This window comes from Dermacentor silvarum, chromosome 1, assembly GCF_013339745.2.
Source record: "Dermacentor silvarum isolate Dsil-2018 chromosome 1, BIME_Dsil_1.4, whole genome shotgun sequence".
NCBI lineage: Eukaryota > Metazoa > Arthropoda > Arachnida > Ixodida > Ixodidae > Dermacentor > Dermacentor silvarum.
In genome coordinates, this window is record NC_051154.1 from 105,967,952 (window position 1) to 105,982,643 (window position 14,692).

The 14,692-nt window shown below is 42.3% G+C and overlaps 1 protein-coding gene across 2 annotated transcripts in view; it reads right to left on the bottom strand.

Moving 5' to 3' along the window:
* LOC119434241 (protein arginine N-methyltransferase 5-like) overlaps nt 1–14,692 on the bottom strand; it is a 106,385-nt gene that overhangs the window by 78,886 nt on the left and 12,807 nt on the right. For both annotated transcript variants that reach the window (XM_037701495.2, XM_037701494.2), the window contains exons 3-4: nt 8,253–8,338; nt 3,650–3,781 (exon numbers count right to left, since the gene is read on the bottom strand). In XM_037701495.2, the coding sequence (XP_037557423.2) occupies nt 3,650–3,781; nt 8,253–8,338 (218 nt within the window). The remainder of the gene's footprint in view (nt 1–3,649; nt 3,782–8,252; nt 8,339–14,692) is intronic.

The following is a 14,692-nucleotide window of genomic DNA, read 5'->3' on the forward strand; positions in this document are numbered from 1 at the left end:
CATTCGTCACTTTCTGTACACCCTCATTGGCTTACGCAAACGTATCTCTACACGAGATGTATTACTTAGACTCCAGGAAGACATTACTAGAGAACCCAGCACTGTGCAGCTCAAGTCAATCCTGGTCATCAACTTTGACAATGTTTTGTCAAGTCTTTGACAATGTTTTGCATGATGTCATGCTACAAGAACTTGAGGCCACACGGTGCGGATCCAAGCTGTACAACTATGTCAGAGACTTCTACAGCCACCAAGCCACATACAGCACACCTTGAAATAACCTGCTCCTGATAACCAACATGGCTTTCGTCAAATTTGTTTTTGTCACATGCAGCTACATATGAACTTGTCACAAATATTATTCACATCTCCTTGCATAAATTGCTTTACACAGACGCCATTTTCGATTATTTTCGAACGGGTACCCCATAATCGCCTAATACTGAAAGTTTCAAACCGCCAGCTTGACTATAACACAGCACGATGTATTGTGGAGTACCTATCTAATAGATTTCAAATGGTAAATTTTCTAACCGTACTCAAGTCACTGCAGGAGTTCCTTAAGGGTCCTCGGTCCACTACTATTCTTAATTTACATTAATGATATCGCAACTGATGCTACTTCACAAATATGTATCTTCGCGGATGATTGTGTTGTGTATAATGAAATAAGCCAGTCTGCTGACATCATTGCACTCCAGTCCGATTTATCAAAATTGAATGGTACCACAAAAGGCAGATGCAAATTAACATACCAAATAGACACAAAATTCGCTTCTGTTACTATAAAATATGTGGCATTACTATCGATTCAGCATTTTCAATTAATTACCTGGGTGTTCTGTTTAGCTCAAATTTAAACTGGGATACCCCTATTGAACACGTTACCACGAAAGCATGTAAAAAAGTTCATTACCTCAAATGGCGCCTACACCTTGCAAATACAGATACCAGACACTGCATATACTAATTCTCTTATCAGGCCCTGTTAAGAATATGCATTCATAAATTGGCATCTCGATCACACTTATCTAATTTACTCGAATAATCATCCATCCCTCCAACTTACTATGTGAATATAGCATTGGCATGTGTACTGAAATCAAAGTACCTTTTATTCTGTTTGCTGACAGCTTCTACTATGTCTGTAACATAAACCCTCCTCTTCCTTGCCTATTTCTATCTTTCATCAACACTGATGAGCCAGTGACCTGGTTGCTAACGAGTCCATATAGTCAACTTTCATGCCTATACTCCATGCAGTGCTTCAACAGCATTCAATGATTAGGACATCCATTTGTCTGAAAGGCTTCACATACCAACCCTTTTTAATTTTAAATGTAGCATATTAAATGGATATGATTGGCACCTCAGCAAATAATTTAGCTAAAATTTGGTGGGTGGCCATGTTCACAGCATGTGTGTGATTAACACTTGTGGAGTTTGATCCATTTAAATACCTCTTGGGCTTTGCCACACTTTTGCTCTGCAATTCTCTCTGCTGTGATTCACTCCGTATCTTAAAAACACATTTACCAGAGGATGCGTCGGCTGTCCACGGCTGTCGGCAGTAAATCCTGATCAGTCTCAAAAGGACAGTCTTGTTTTTTATGTGCTCTTTTTGCCTGGACATTTTGGCAAATAAAAAGAATCTGAGAACTGTTAACCCTTGACTATGGATGGGCACATTTGACTCTTAGTGCTTTGATCATGCCAATGACTGATACCCCGGAATTTTCTTCTTCAATGAAAGCTAATCCATAACATCCAGGAGTTGAATGGATAAAGGTAGCACTTTTAGGCTGACACTGGATAATTTTGAGCATCTCCTTTAGAACTGTTGAGCATTTGTTTTAAAACTGTTGTGCGTCTCCGTCATTTTGGACATCGGCATACACCCCATACAAGGCAGCTATTTCTAAATACATTGGGAAGATATTGCACACATTTATGGAAGTACAGTAAGCTAGGCTGATAACTTTATTGTGACAACAATTATATGGGCACTTGAGGCACATTTTCACCCTAGCCATTGCGGCCATGCTGTCCAAAGTAAAATCCAAATGCAAGGAGAATGAGTGGTCTGCTGCAGGTACGAGGGCAAGCATGTGAGGGCGGGCCAAGAAGGCTGATGGCTTGATGCACACCGCAGTGGCGCACCGACGGAGGGGGTTTCGGGGGTTGTAACCCCCCCCTGAGGCCGAGTTAAACCCCCCTTTTTTGAGCACTGTAACTAAGATGTAAGACGCGCAATCGTCTGCACACTCGCAAACTTGCGCAAAAAGCGAATTTTTTTACAATTTCCCGTGAAGAAATTGAAATTAGTGCTGTTTAGATGGTATTGGCAAACTAAGGCAAACTGTCAACCCCCCCCCTGGCAGAGATCCTGGGTGCGCTACTGGCACACCGTCTTTGCACGTGCCCAAAGTTGGATGTCATGTGATCAAGCTCAGAGCGAAACAGTGCAGATCTCCTCCTCCAGCTTGGCCATGGCTCCGTGTGGCTGCCCGCTTATACGACCCATGTGTCATATGTTGGAGGTCATCTGCTGCAGTTGCCATGGTGAAGGGCAAGCCAAGAAGGCTAGTGGCTTCATGCGTTGTGTGTTCTCGCACGCATAGTGTTATAGCTTATGTGATCCGAGTTTTGGAGACGTGGCACAGTTGAAATGATGAAGCTACCAGCAGCATGAAACATTCACTTTGGGACAAGCTTGTGTCCTCCATGCTTCTGACACTCCTCATCACACCAACACTGTGTTGGCAAGTGCTCGTGGTCATCAAGTGAACTCTGTTTACATTTGTCTTTGAACATGTGACACCATGCTTGTTTAGTAGTAAGTAAATCTACTGCAACTCAACTTAGGTATATGAGGTATATGGCCCATAAAACCACAAACCTTACGTCATTTAATTGTTTCATACTTTGCTATAACTATTAATGCCTCGTATCTTGGACAAAACTGACTTTTTTTTGGCACACCAGTATTCTTAGACTGTGGCCTGTGTTTCCAGCCTTAGAAATAGGGCATTGACTGGCAGCAGTTGCTATGTCGATTACAAAGAATATCTGCACTGTACTTAGAAAATTGCATTACTGATAATCGCTGCCAGACTTCCCCAATGCATCTATGTAGCTTAGCTCATAACACTAGTGGCCATCTCAACATACTGTTGAATGTTCTGACAGTTTCACCTCACGCACAAGATTTAATTTCTGTAGACTATGACCAGATACTTACAATGCAAAATGTCAACAGTTTTCATTCTTAGCCAAAACTTAGTCTGCTGAATATTCAGTGGGTGAAAGTAGCAGTCTGTAAATTGCGGAAGTTGCTCAGTTTACCCTACGGCGCCTTCAATAAATCATTCACAACATGTACATCATAATCCAGCAAGTTGACTATCCTTGACTTCCCTATTCGAAGTTTGTCAGTTTACCCTATGACACCTTGAATGAATCATTCATAACACGTACAGCATAAACTAGCAAGTTAACTACCCCTGACTTCACTATCGAAAGTTTGTCAGGTTACCCTATTACGCCTTGAATGAATCACCCACAACACCTATACAGCATAAAGCAAGTGAACTGCCCATGACTTCACTAATACACATTATGTTCACACCCACAGAAACACTAAACCTACCTGGTAGGCGGTAGAGGCCATTATGTAGTTGTGCAACATTCGAGCTAGGTTTACACAACGCCGGCTGCGCACATCCAGAATGACAGCTGGCACACCCACATGCGATGCATAGGACAGCTCCTGGTACAGTACCTGCACACACACACACACGGTGGACACATTCTCAGCTCAGTGGTACCAAAACATTACACTGCACAGCACACAAACTTATCTTACAATGGTCAATTTTGTTGCAGCTTTAAGACTAGCAGCACACAAAGTTAAAAAAAAAAAAGTACTATAACGTGCATCATACTTGTGACATCACAGAGCACCAAATATCAAAGAGACGCTACTAGGGCAAGGTCTTTTAGAAATTTGGAAAGCGAACCGTTCCCTTCTCTGCTTATGTTAGTGAGCACTTCGCAAGTCCGAGGTGAAAAAAGGGGAGGACGCAGACAAGAGACGAAAGGTGCAGCCATCAAGGATGTGTGTATCATTTTACTAACTAGTCGGGGGCGATATGCCAAGTGCAGAATGCTTCTGTTTTTTGTAAATGCAACTTATATGTTAAAATACCTTTCCTAAGTTTTAAACTATAAACACGCGGTGCCATGTTCTTGCACTACATTTTAAGGGAGGACACGGCCTATGAAAATGAACTTTTGAACCACTGGCTCAATTTTAATAAAAATTGTAAGGCATGCTTAGAGCAATGGTATAGCACAGAAGACCAAATTTTATCATTACAGATTAATTTTCCAGAGTTCTGCCTCTTCAAAGGTAAAAATGACTACGGTTAGTCATAAAAGCTACCATTCAGGAATAACAAGAAAGTTGAGCATTTTTGTGCATTATATATAAGGAATGCACGAACCTATGCTACTACAGAACCATGTTTTTTTTTTAGTATATTTCATAGAATAAAATTATAATTTGCATCATACAATTTCCCTTGCACCTTGCATTCAAAATTTTAATTTTTTCTATAACAAGCAAGGCAAAACTTAGCAGTAGTAGCATTCTACATAAAATTTTATCATTCCCGAAAATGCCCTATAAACAAGACTGCCTTGTCTAATATAAAAACAATTTTTGCTAACACGTACATCAGTGAAAAAATTCAAACTCAGAAAACTGCCTTCAAAAGTGCACCTGTACGTATGGTCACTAGAATTCCCCTGGAGCATACGTGGGGCTTTCTTGAATTTTCCGCTCTTCTGCGAGAATGTCTTCGAGCTTCCACTTCTTTATGGCCACTTTTGCACACACTGTTGCATTTGCTCTCGCCACGGACGGGCACTCTTCGAAGGTCTTTTCCAAACGGTATGCTGTGTGCATGCCACAAACAGTGCCCAATTTCTCAAGCACTCTCCGACCCGTCCGCTGATCACCGGCAATGCACGACATTGCCAGTGAAAAGAAAGTGTACTGCTATAGATTTGGAAACGAAGTGCTTCTAACCGATGAGGCGATCCGTCGCGAACGTGCTTGCATTGGATAGCGACAGCGACAGTGACGGCGATGATGGCAGCAATAACGCGGTAGGGCAGGCTGCCTCAAGAGCATCATTGCTGCCTCAACGTTGTCCTCACAGGAGGCCCTGCAGATGATTCAGTCCCACCGGGGCTTCGTTTTTGCAAGGGACCTTACACTGCACTAGATGGGGCACCTGGATGCCTTGGAGAAGGATGTCGGCAAGCTTCGCGTAAAGCAAGCAAACGGTGACCAACATGGGGTTTTCTCGTGCAAGCCAATGAGAAGTACGTGGCGAGATGCTTGTGGTGATCTCACCCCAGTGTTTCTGGATTTTTCAAGCTGAGAGGCTGCCGCAGCAACATTCTCGCATTCTTTAAAAGGCCCCTTTTGAGGCCACCAAAGGCGATGCCTCGGCAGAGCTTGCATGACACTTGCCGCCCATGACCCCGCTTTGCAGTTGTTATAGCAGTGCCATTCTTGAACGCCAACAGCCGCGGCTTGTTACACGCAATCGGAGCATGCAGGAAGCAGAGTTAAACGTGTGAACACAATCAGCAGCCGGATGGAGGAAGGTGGCAGGGAGGTGCACTGGCTTCCCCGCCATTATAGTTTTCTCACAACAGCTCTGCCATCCATCTATTTGGATTTTTTTTCATGCAACTGGTTATAACAATTATCAGTTATAACAATGGAATTTTTGTGGCACTTTAATACTGTTAGAAGTGGGTTCGACTGTATTTTCTGTTCATTTCATCTTCAAAAATGGGTGTCATTTGCTGTGCTGCCATGAGTGTACAGTAGTACAGGATGTTTACAACAAAGAGAAAGACAACTTGAGGCAGGCAAAGTAGCAGCAACCTTCGACCACTTCAGAAAGGCCCCCTAAGACAACTGACTGCTTTATGATTAAAGGAGCCCTGAAACAATTTTCTAACTAATCACAGAATGACATCACTATTAAATTACATCACCTCACGGATCTCCTGGCAGAAAAAAATTTTCAAATCCTTCAAGCCCAAGCGAAATTAAGATGTAGATACCGCATTGGTGAGTGGCTTTCTGTCTCTTTTCATTTCCACTGGCGCACTGAAAGCTACACAGGGAAGATGGCAAGGGGGTGCAAAGGAGGAATGCTCCGCTGGCCCTGCCAAAAGGTTGAATGCGAGATGGCTTGTGGCAGCAACCCGTGGCAGCCGCGGAATCTACGCTACGTTTTTTACCACGGAGGCCACATGCAGCAGACACAGCAACGCGCAACTGCCATGTTTAGACTAGCAGTAAAAAGACGAAATGGCTTTTCTGCCTTTTTGAGATCGCATACGTATAGTATATTTTTCATTTATTTAACTCAACTGAGCAATAATACTAGCATTACATACTTAAAATGTTCTCGCGATCACGAAATTAGCCAATAGCTAGCTGTTGTGGGTCTAGTTTGCAATGATGCTACATGACGACATTGCAGAAGCGAGAGCAAGTGATTTTTCACTGCTTTTGACACGAGATTGCAAGTTCCCTGCTGCATGCAGTGCAATAATATTTGGCTCACATATTCACAGAAGCCTCACTTACAGTTCAGCAATGTTTTCTTGCTATGTTCAACAAGTGCTTCAGGACCCCTTTAAGAGGGTCATTCAAGGCATATCAGAACAGTACATGTTCACAACCACAAATAACAACCTGTATGGATTCGTACATGCATGATTGCACAGCAACTGATTAGACAACACCCACTGCCTGCAGACTCGGCTAAGCTCTAGTGCAGATAGTATTGCTGTCGCAGCATGTATGCTGTGTCCAGGAAGGAGAGTGCAGACTTGAGCCACAGGTAACCACCTGTCGGCAGTTTTCTTTTTGTTGCACAGGCAAGGATCATCCTTGTTCCTTGACATAATTTATGTACTGCATGCACTGGCACATAGCATCAAGTCTAAGCTTCGCTTAGCGTATATAGAAGGTGCTTTCGAAAAGCTTGTTGACCTTTCAACTTTTGAAAGATCAACACGCAAACCTTTCTGCACGGCATATTGCCACAAGTATAGCAGAGCCCTGCGTTGCAGTTTGCCTGAAAAATTTTGTTATTGTAGTTTCATGACAGCATGGCATCTCTTGTCCACTGCAAATTATTTGGGGAGAGGAATATGTAGCAACACAAAAGTACTGGTTTCATTTACATGGGCCTTTAAAACACACCCACTGAAGCACAGTCCCGCAAAAGGTTCCAGAGCAGGGCACCAGGATGGACACCAGGATGGACGAACATGATCATTCGAATATGCCACCGTTCGCATGACTGTACATGCAAAACAATTAAGCATTGGTGGCCAGCATGGGGTGAACTTATTCGCTCAATATCCTGTCGCAGTGCGTCTACTCAAATAGATCACCCGGTATATGAAAGACTTGCAAGGTCTAAGCTTGAATATGCATGTGTGTTGCGAGATCCTCATATAAAATTTCTTATTAATTAGAGACAATACAAACCATACTGTGTGTTTCATTTGGCCAAGTTATTCGGACTCCTCCAGTGTATGTCATCAACAAAACTCACTTCGCAACTTTTTAACTTCCCCAGAACAGCAGTGGTGCTACTTCGGTTATTCTTGTCCAAGTCATGTGGTCACCATGTTCACATATATGATGTCCAATTTCTGGTGAAATCATAAACATGGCTATGCACAACATGGTAGACAACAAGACGGTCATGCAGGAATGTAGAATTGTATTCACTTTTAAAACACAAGATCGTCAATATCACAAAAGGTGCACTTAATGTAGTTTCGACCTGGAAGTACGACGTCATGCAGGTTCCAACTAAGTGGCACGGAGCCACGCACCAAATACCTTATTTGAATGATCCAGTAATTTGTGAGCTTTCTTGTTCTCACTTCTACAAAATATAGCGCGTTTCTGGGAAGGCTGGTGAAGTTACCTAAGGCTAGAAAGTTTGAAAGCCCCTGGTGGACAACATCAGGAATCAAGGCAAAAAGAGATTTTGTAGAAAAAAAATTCACAAGTGGTTTAAGGGATATAACAGCACGCGGCAGCAAATGGCCATTTCACTTTTCGCATAAGAATTCACACCTTCACAAAACAGGAACCACATGTCCATAAAGAAATGCATAACAGCAAATAATGTGCTTACTTTCTCACATGTTTTCCTAAAGGATTCAACAGGTGAGTCCACATCAATCCATTTAGAGATCCTCAGGGTCACCAAAGAGCTCCAATCTGAAATACACAGGTAATATGATGCTAATGTGATATCAAGAATGCAATGCTGCCACTGTGCTGATACTAGGCCTTACTTTATTTTGTAGCTCAAAATTTGCTCAACATTTGCTGTCCCCTCTTTTACAAGACGGAACAGTATGTCTCTTTTACAAAAGGGAAGTGTGGGTTCTCTTTTACAAGAGACATACTTGTAAAAGAGAAAATCAGTTGCATTCCATTTTATAAGGTACCTAGGTAGTTAGGACCAAGACTTTAAAGTTACACATGGTATGCAGTCAAGCAAAAGAAGGAGGGCTGGTTATCATCTATCAACCGATTACCTTAGATCAGCACTCAACTTTTGATTATGAATGCAGAAAATAGGTTGAACAGTGTATAGTATCTGTGTGTCAATACTTTTTTTCGTTTTGAGAACTAAAGGGCTCGGCTTCATCAAACAGCTTTTTCCTTGTTCCTTCTTTTAAAAGAATGGCTAAGAACTCCAAACCTAGCAGAAGGGAATGTGGCAATCACCCATGCAGCATGCTGTAGAGCTTCAATCATACCAAAATTACTCGAGGGCATTTTGTGTTTATCGCTTTAGAAGTCTGTTGAACAGAATCATCATCAGCCTCAATAATTGACTGAACTTGGCTTCCAAAACTGCTGTATGCTTGGACCAGATGGTGCTTGTTAATGCAGCTGGCCAGTGCTTTCATAACAGCCTTTGAAAGTTTTTAGCATTGTATGGCAGTCTGTTGTCTCCCTCTCAGCGACACCTTGCATAAGTAGCAGTGTAGCAGGTTTAAATACAGTCGAACCCGGACATATCTGAAGGGGATCACAAAAAAGTTTGATATATAGGAAATTCTATATATAAAATAAAAATTTTATACAAAACTTTTCAAGGGGATTTTACTGCTGTTTATTCTACACAATAATTCCTTATATGCAGGTTCAATATATGCGGTTCAACTGTATTATGAGCAAGGACGCCACATTGGAGGTGACATGGTGCAAAAGTTTGCACCCATCCTCGCTTGGGTTGCACAGGCTGCGATGAAAAAAGTAAATCTATCTCTTAGGATTGGTGCCTCGTGTCCTCATGCACAGATATCCTGACTGTTTATACTCTGCCACCTAAAGCTTCTTCACAATGGGCATCATTGGCTTTTCAGGGTTTTGACTCATGGTCTTCTCCCTCCCTTTCTTTCCTCCTTCTACCACTCAGGGTGGCCTCCACCTGCTGGAGAAATTCAACCACTGAAGTGATGCCTGATCACTGCCAGCACTTTTTCCTCTTTGTCACAGATGAGAGCCGTTAGAAGCCTTGTGCTTTTTTCCCCCACCTCAAAAACAAGGGATTTTGCCACACTGAAGAAGGTGGAAATCTCTAAGTCAATATGGGTGGTATCTAAAGAGGCTAGGACTGCGTGCACTTCCATCTCGTGTGTACCCTAGAATAAGTGTACTAGATAGGTAACAGAGGGGTTGATGAACACGAAGCTGCCTAGACAGAGAGAATGAGAGCGTTAATGTCTATAGGAATACAAAGTTGTGGACTCAACTACCTCGATACCCTGTAAATGCTGCCGAAGGAAGCAGAGTTAGCATATGTTTTCCACAAGCTGTTGTACGTGCTTCAATTCACATGGTTCAACAAGCCATCATGCACTGTGGAGAAGCTGCCACTAAATGACAGCCAAACAACATTGGCACTGGCAGCACCACTTGAGGTCACATTTCAGACCTTTTTAACAGCGGAGCTGTTTAAGCCGGCTGTAATGTGTGCCATCTGCCACTGCATTGCCTAGCAACCACCTCATGGCGCGTCGCGTGCTATGCTCGGGAGAGAGAAAGAGAAAATGAGAGCAAAAGAGTGTGCTCGCATCGCACGCTATGTTCGGCAGAGAGAAAGAGAAAATGAGAGCGAAAGAGAGTGTGTCCTTCGCACGCTATGCTCGGGAGAGAGAAAGAGAAAATGAGAGAGAGAGAGAAACAAATTGTAGCAGCACTAACGAGGCAATGCGCGGAGGTGCCGCCGACACCATCCGCGCTTCTCCGTTTTCCTGCATTAGCGCCGAACGCTCGCGGTGTGCGTGACTGCAGGAGGCGCCTCTGGCGGCGGCTCGACTGAGCTCCCACCAACTGCGCGCTACTGCGCATGCTCCGTAACGTCCTCCCGGCGTGTCTGCTGCGCGCCACCCGTACACTGTGCATAGCTTTCGCCCCACTTCCCCTACGTGTGCTCCGACTGCAAGTGCTTCGCGAGGTGTTAACCGATGCCACGGACCATAAGGAAATGCTTATACACTTTGTATAACTTAGCATTTCTTGGCATTACTTCGTATAACTTAGCATCACTTCGTATAGCCAGAACCAGCAAGGAACCGATCAGCTCCGCTGTGTCTTTAGCCTTGCGCCACTAGTGCAAGCTACCCCGATTTTTTTTTATAACCAATGCCTAAGAAAATGCTTTCAAAATTATTCTCTTTTTTTTCTTTTTGTTTGTTTACAGCAAACTTTTCATGAATAGCATTTTTTCTTTCGTTTTTATTTCTTGCAGTTTCTGATTGGCATGCTTCAAAATAAGGCACTACCACAGCTGTGCAGCAATGGATCCTGCTTTAGGCTATACATCAGCTCATACAAAGAGATATTTCTACTTGTGAAAAAACTGTGAAACTGCCGACCCTAAAATGTGCTTACGTATTTTCAATAAAATATGCCTGAGTGCCCAAGAGAAAGTGATTGAATGTGCACTTATATCACTGACATTGTGCCAAGCCTGGCTCCTGCGAACACGAAGTGTGGTTCCATGCTATCCTGCTCTCTTTGTTAGCGTATACAGTAGCTCTACAACCGGCACATTCACAATCCGCTAATGCAGCTAAATTCCATTACAGGGAGACAAAGCAACACAGTAGTAACATTGATTAATATGGAGCAAGTACTCTAAATATAAGCTTTTGGGACAATAAATTTGGGCTTATATAGATGTGAACATGTTACAAACTGTACAGCAAAGAAAGCAACAATAGTTGACACAGCAAACAGTTAGTAGGGTGAAATTAAAATGGGTAGAACAGAAAACAGAGCTAACAATAATGAGCTACTATAAAGAAATCCTGCATTTGTCTTTTCGTGTAAGAGTTGAAGTTACTATCACACCTTTGAGACTTGCTTAGTAGAGAAGGAAATACAAAAGAAAGTGATTGCAAATGATAATTCATGCATTAGAGCCCGCCACATCCGAGTGCTACAAGTGTGTAAATTAGATTGAAAATTAAACCGATTGAAAATTCACTTTCTGGTCAACATTAGAAAAATACCAGATATAATTGCAGCTGTTATCACGGTTATTTTCTTCATCATGACAAAGTAGAGTGTGCTCTCTTGAAGCATTAGTGCACAGATGTACCATTGTCATTTTTATAAAAGAGAACACGCAAGCACGTGGCAACATGTCAGCCACATGTTGCATGGCGAGATGTGTAAACAAAAGGAGAAAAGGGAGAAAAAGAAACCATTCCTTGATCTGCTTCTTCTGCTAGCATCCCCATCACGAACTTTATAAAAATGCTACTCTTTCTTGTGGAATGCTCAAGAACAAGATTGGGTTCATTCGAATTTGATATTGAAACACTATCTATTGCAGCTTTGAAAGCAATAGGAGTAAACGCCGAGTATAACAGACAGCATGGTCGTCCTGTCAGATTCTTTTGTTGTTCTCCATTATCGAGCAATATCAGGAAAGAAGGAAACATGCCTGAAGGGGTGCAGGCAGTAGCACGAACGGCACCACTCAATGTGTGGCTGACGAGGCTATCTGCCACAAGTTCGCATGTTCCATTTCATAAAGATGACAATAGTACTTGCAACCATATTATTCTATTACATAAATTTGTTAGTGCAAAATACCCATCAAAGCACACCCTCATAGTCTTTACTAACCTCTCTTGCCAGCCTATGAAATGAAGTCATTCTCTTAACAATATTCCTGCTCAAGACCTAAATTCTTTTCAATGCATTAGTACGAGGGACGTTCCGAAAGTAGGTTTCGTCGTTTTTTTGAAGGAGAACATGGTACACCAGGTGAAACAAACAGTCGCCATAAGAATCCACACCCATTGCTGGTTCAACGACGGAAGGAGCATCACCGGAGGTGGAATAATGCATGCGCACATCACCGAAAAAGAGAGAGTAGCTGCAGGACCAGCATGCCTAATGTTATTCTAGTACAAATCACGATGGCAGACAGACGTGTGCTGACAATGTGGTCACCAATGAAAGTGTGTGCAGTTATCCGGTATGAATGGACACGTGGGACAAGTGTGTCCGTCACCCATGAACGCCTACAGATCGTGTATGGTGAAGAGGTCATGTTTCGTCAAATGGTTGGTTGCTGGTGTTGCAAGTTCAGTGGGCGTGCCTCCACATGCACGAATGAAAACAACATTATTAGAGTATATGGACAAGCCACACCCTTGGGACGCCACTTCCAAAACAATGCTGAGGTGGAGAAAGCTGTGCAACAATTCCTTGCATCATAGGGCACCGAGTTTTACCAAAGTGGTTTCTTCAAACTGATTGGACGCTACGACAAATGTCTGAATATCGGTGGTGACTATGCGGAAAAATAGTGCAAGGTGCGTAGTTCATGATACCATGGTGTAATTTTTTTGGCAATAAACCTTCCGTGAGAAAATAAATCACGAAACATACTTTCGGAACGCGTCTTCTATTGGGACTGTGCGTGTGTATGTGCGTGTGCACGTGTGTGAAGTTTCATTATGGATATATGGATTCTTAAAGGAAGTTGGTGGAGACCTATAGTCAAAAAGAGAGCTATTACCCATAATTTACATTAGAAATTTAAAATCTAATAAACTTGGTATTTGTTTCTGTACGTCGAGTCTCTCTTTTCCTGTAGCTACGTTTCTGTGTTTACCTTTTCGCCTTCAGTTAATTCTCCTTTTTTTTTATAGGCTGTAAAACTGCTAGAAAAAAACGGTTGTATGCAGGGCTCACATGTAAGCAGCGTTTGGTAGTTTTTGGTAATGTGCGTGGACACGTGCACGCTGCAAGAGGAAGCCTTACAGGCTTTCGTAGTCTGTAAGCTACGAAAGTGCCTGGTAACCACAGCTAACATTAAACCATACACCAAATATTGAAAGGCCATGCACTCCAATTATTCTTACTAATAACCGCAATTGCAGAGGTATTGACGTCTGATGGAAGCCAGAGAACTTTGGTTCTTATTTACGCATGTGCATTTTTTTTATGAGCCCTGGCCGCAAAAGCGAGCGGACAGAGTATCACTTTCACAAAAGAGCAAACTAACAAACTACAGTGGCGCTCCAGCTGAAGTCATTCCTGATAAGTTTCCGAAGTGTGAAGAAGAAGTAGTTTAATGATTGGAAAATGTAGAGAGGTCGGCCGGAAAATGGAGCATCTGGCCTGCTACTCTACGTAAGGGAAGGGGAAGAGGGGAAGAAAGGGTCACAATGGGGGATGATAATGGGAGGAACTAGGTGAAAGGACACATTACATAAATGTTATCACAAGCGTGAGTCCAGGTCTGTGTCGCCTAAGAAACGTGAAAAAGCACACATTGCCTCTATCGTGGCCCTCTGTGGCCACGAACCTAGCAATACATGTTCGTATAGCAACAGGGTTTGTACAGGTTTGCAAGGCAAAAATTCAAGGATATTCCAGGACTTCCAGGACTCAAAGCGGCATCCAAAGTAGGATTTCTTTACTCTTAACATTTCCAAAAATGACTAGTTTTATTGCACTTACAATAAATAAATGTGTATCACAATTATAATAAAAATGTCTAGCCTTGATAACTTCTGAAGACCACAACACAAAATGAACGCTTACAACAGCGGCTGAGATTTCTCCAGTATAGGCTGGGTAAAGTTCACCAAAAATATTCAAAACAGTCAGGATAGGGTTATTGCACTAAAATAAAAAGAAATAAATGCATTTCCCAATGATGTTAATAATGTTCATTTTGCAAGTTCACAACAATACCAAAAAAAAAAAGTTCACAAAACACAATGAATGCTCCCAACACTACTCTGACTGCTCCAGTATTAACTGGGCAAGTTTACCGAACATTTCTAAACCATTCAGCGCAGTCTTGCTACACATACATTAAATTATAACAAATAGATGTATATTGCAATTTTGTAAAACATGTCTTGTCTAGACCATTTCTCAAGTCTGCAATATTAAAAGTTAACACAATGAACACTCACAACAGCTGCTCAGGCTTCTGCAGTATTAGCTGGGATGGTTCATCAAACATTTCTGAAACATTCAGCATAATGTTATTGCACGTATACTATATTATCATAAATAATA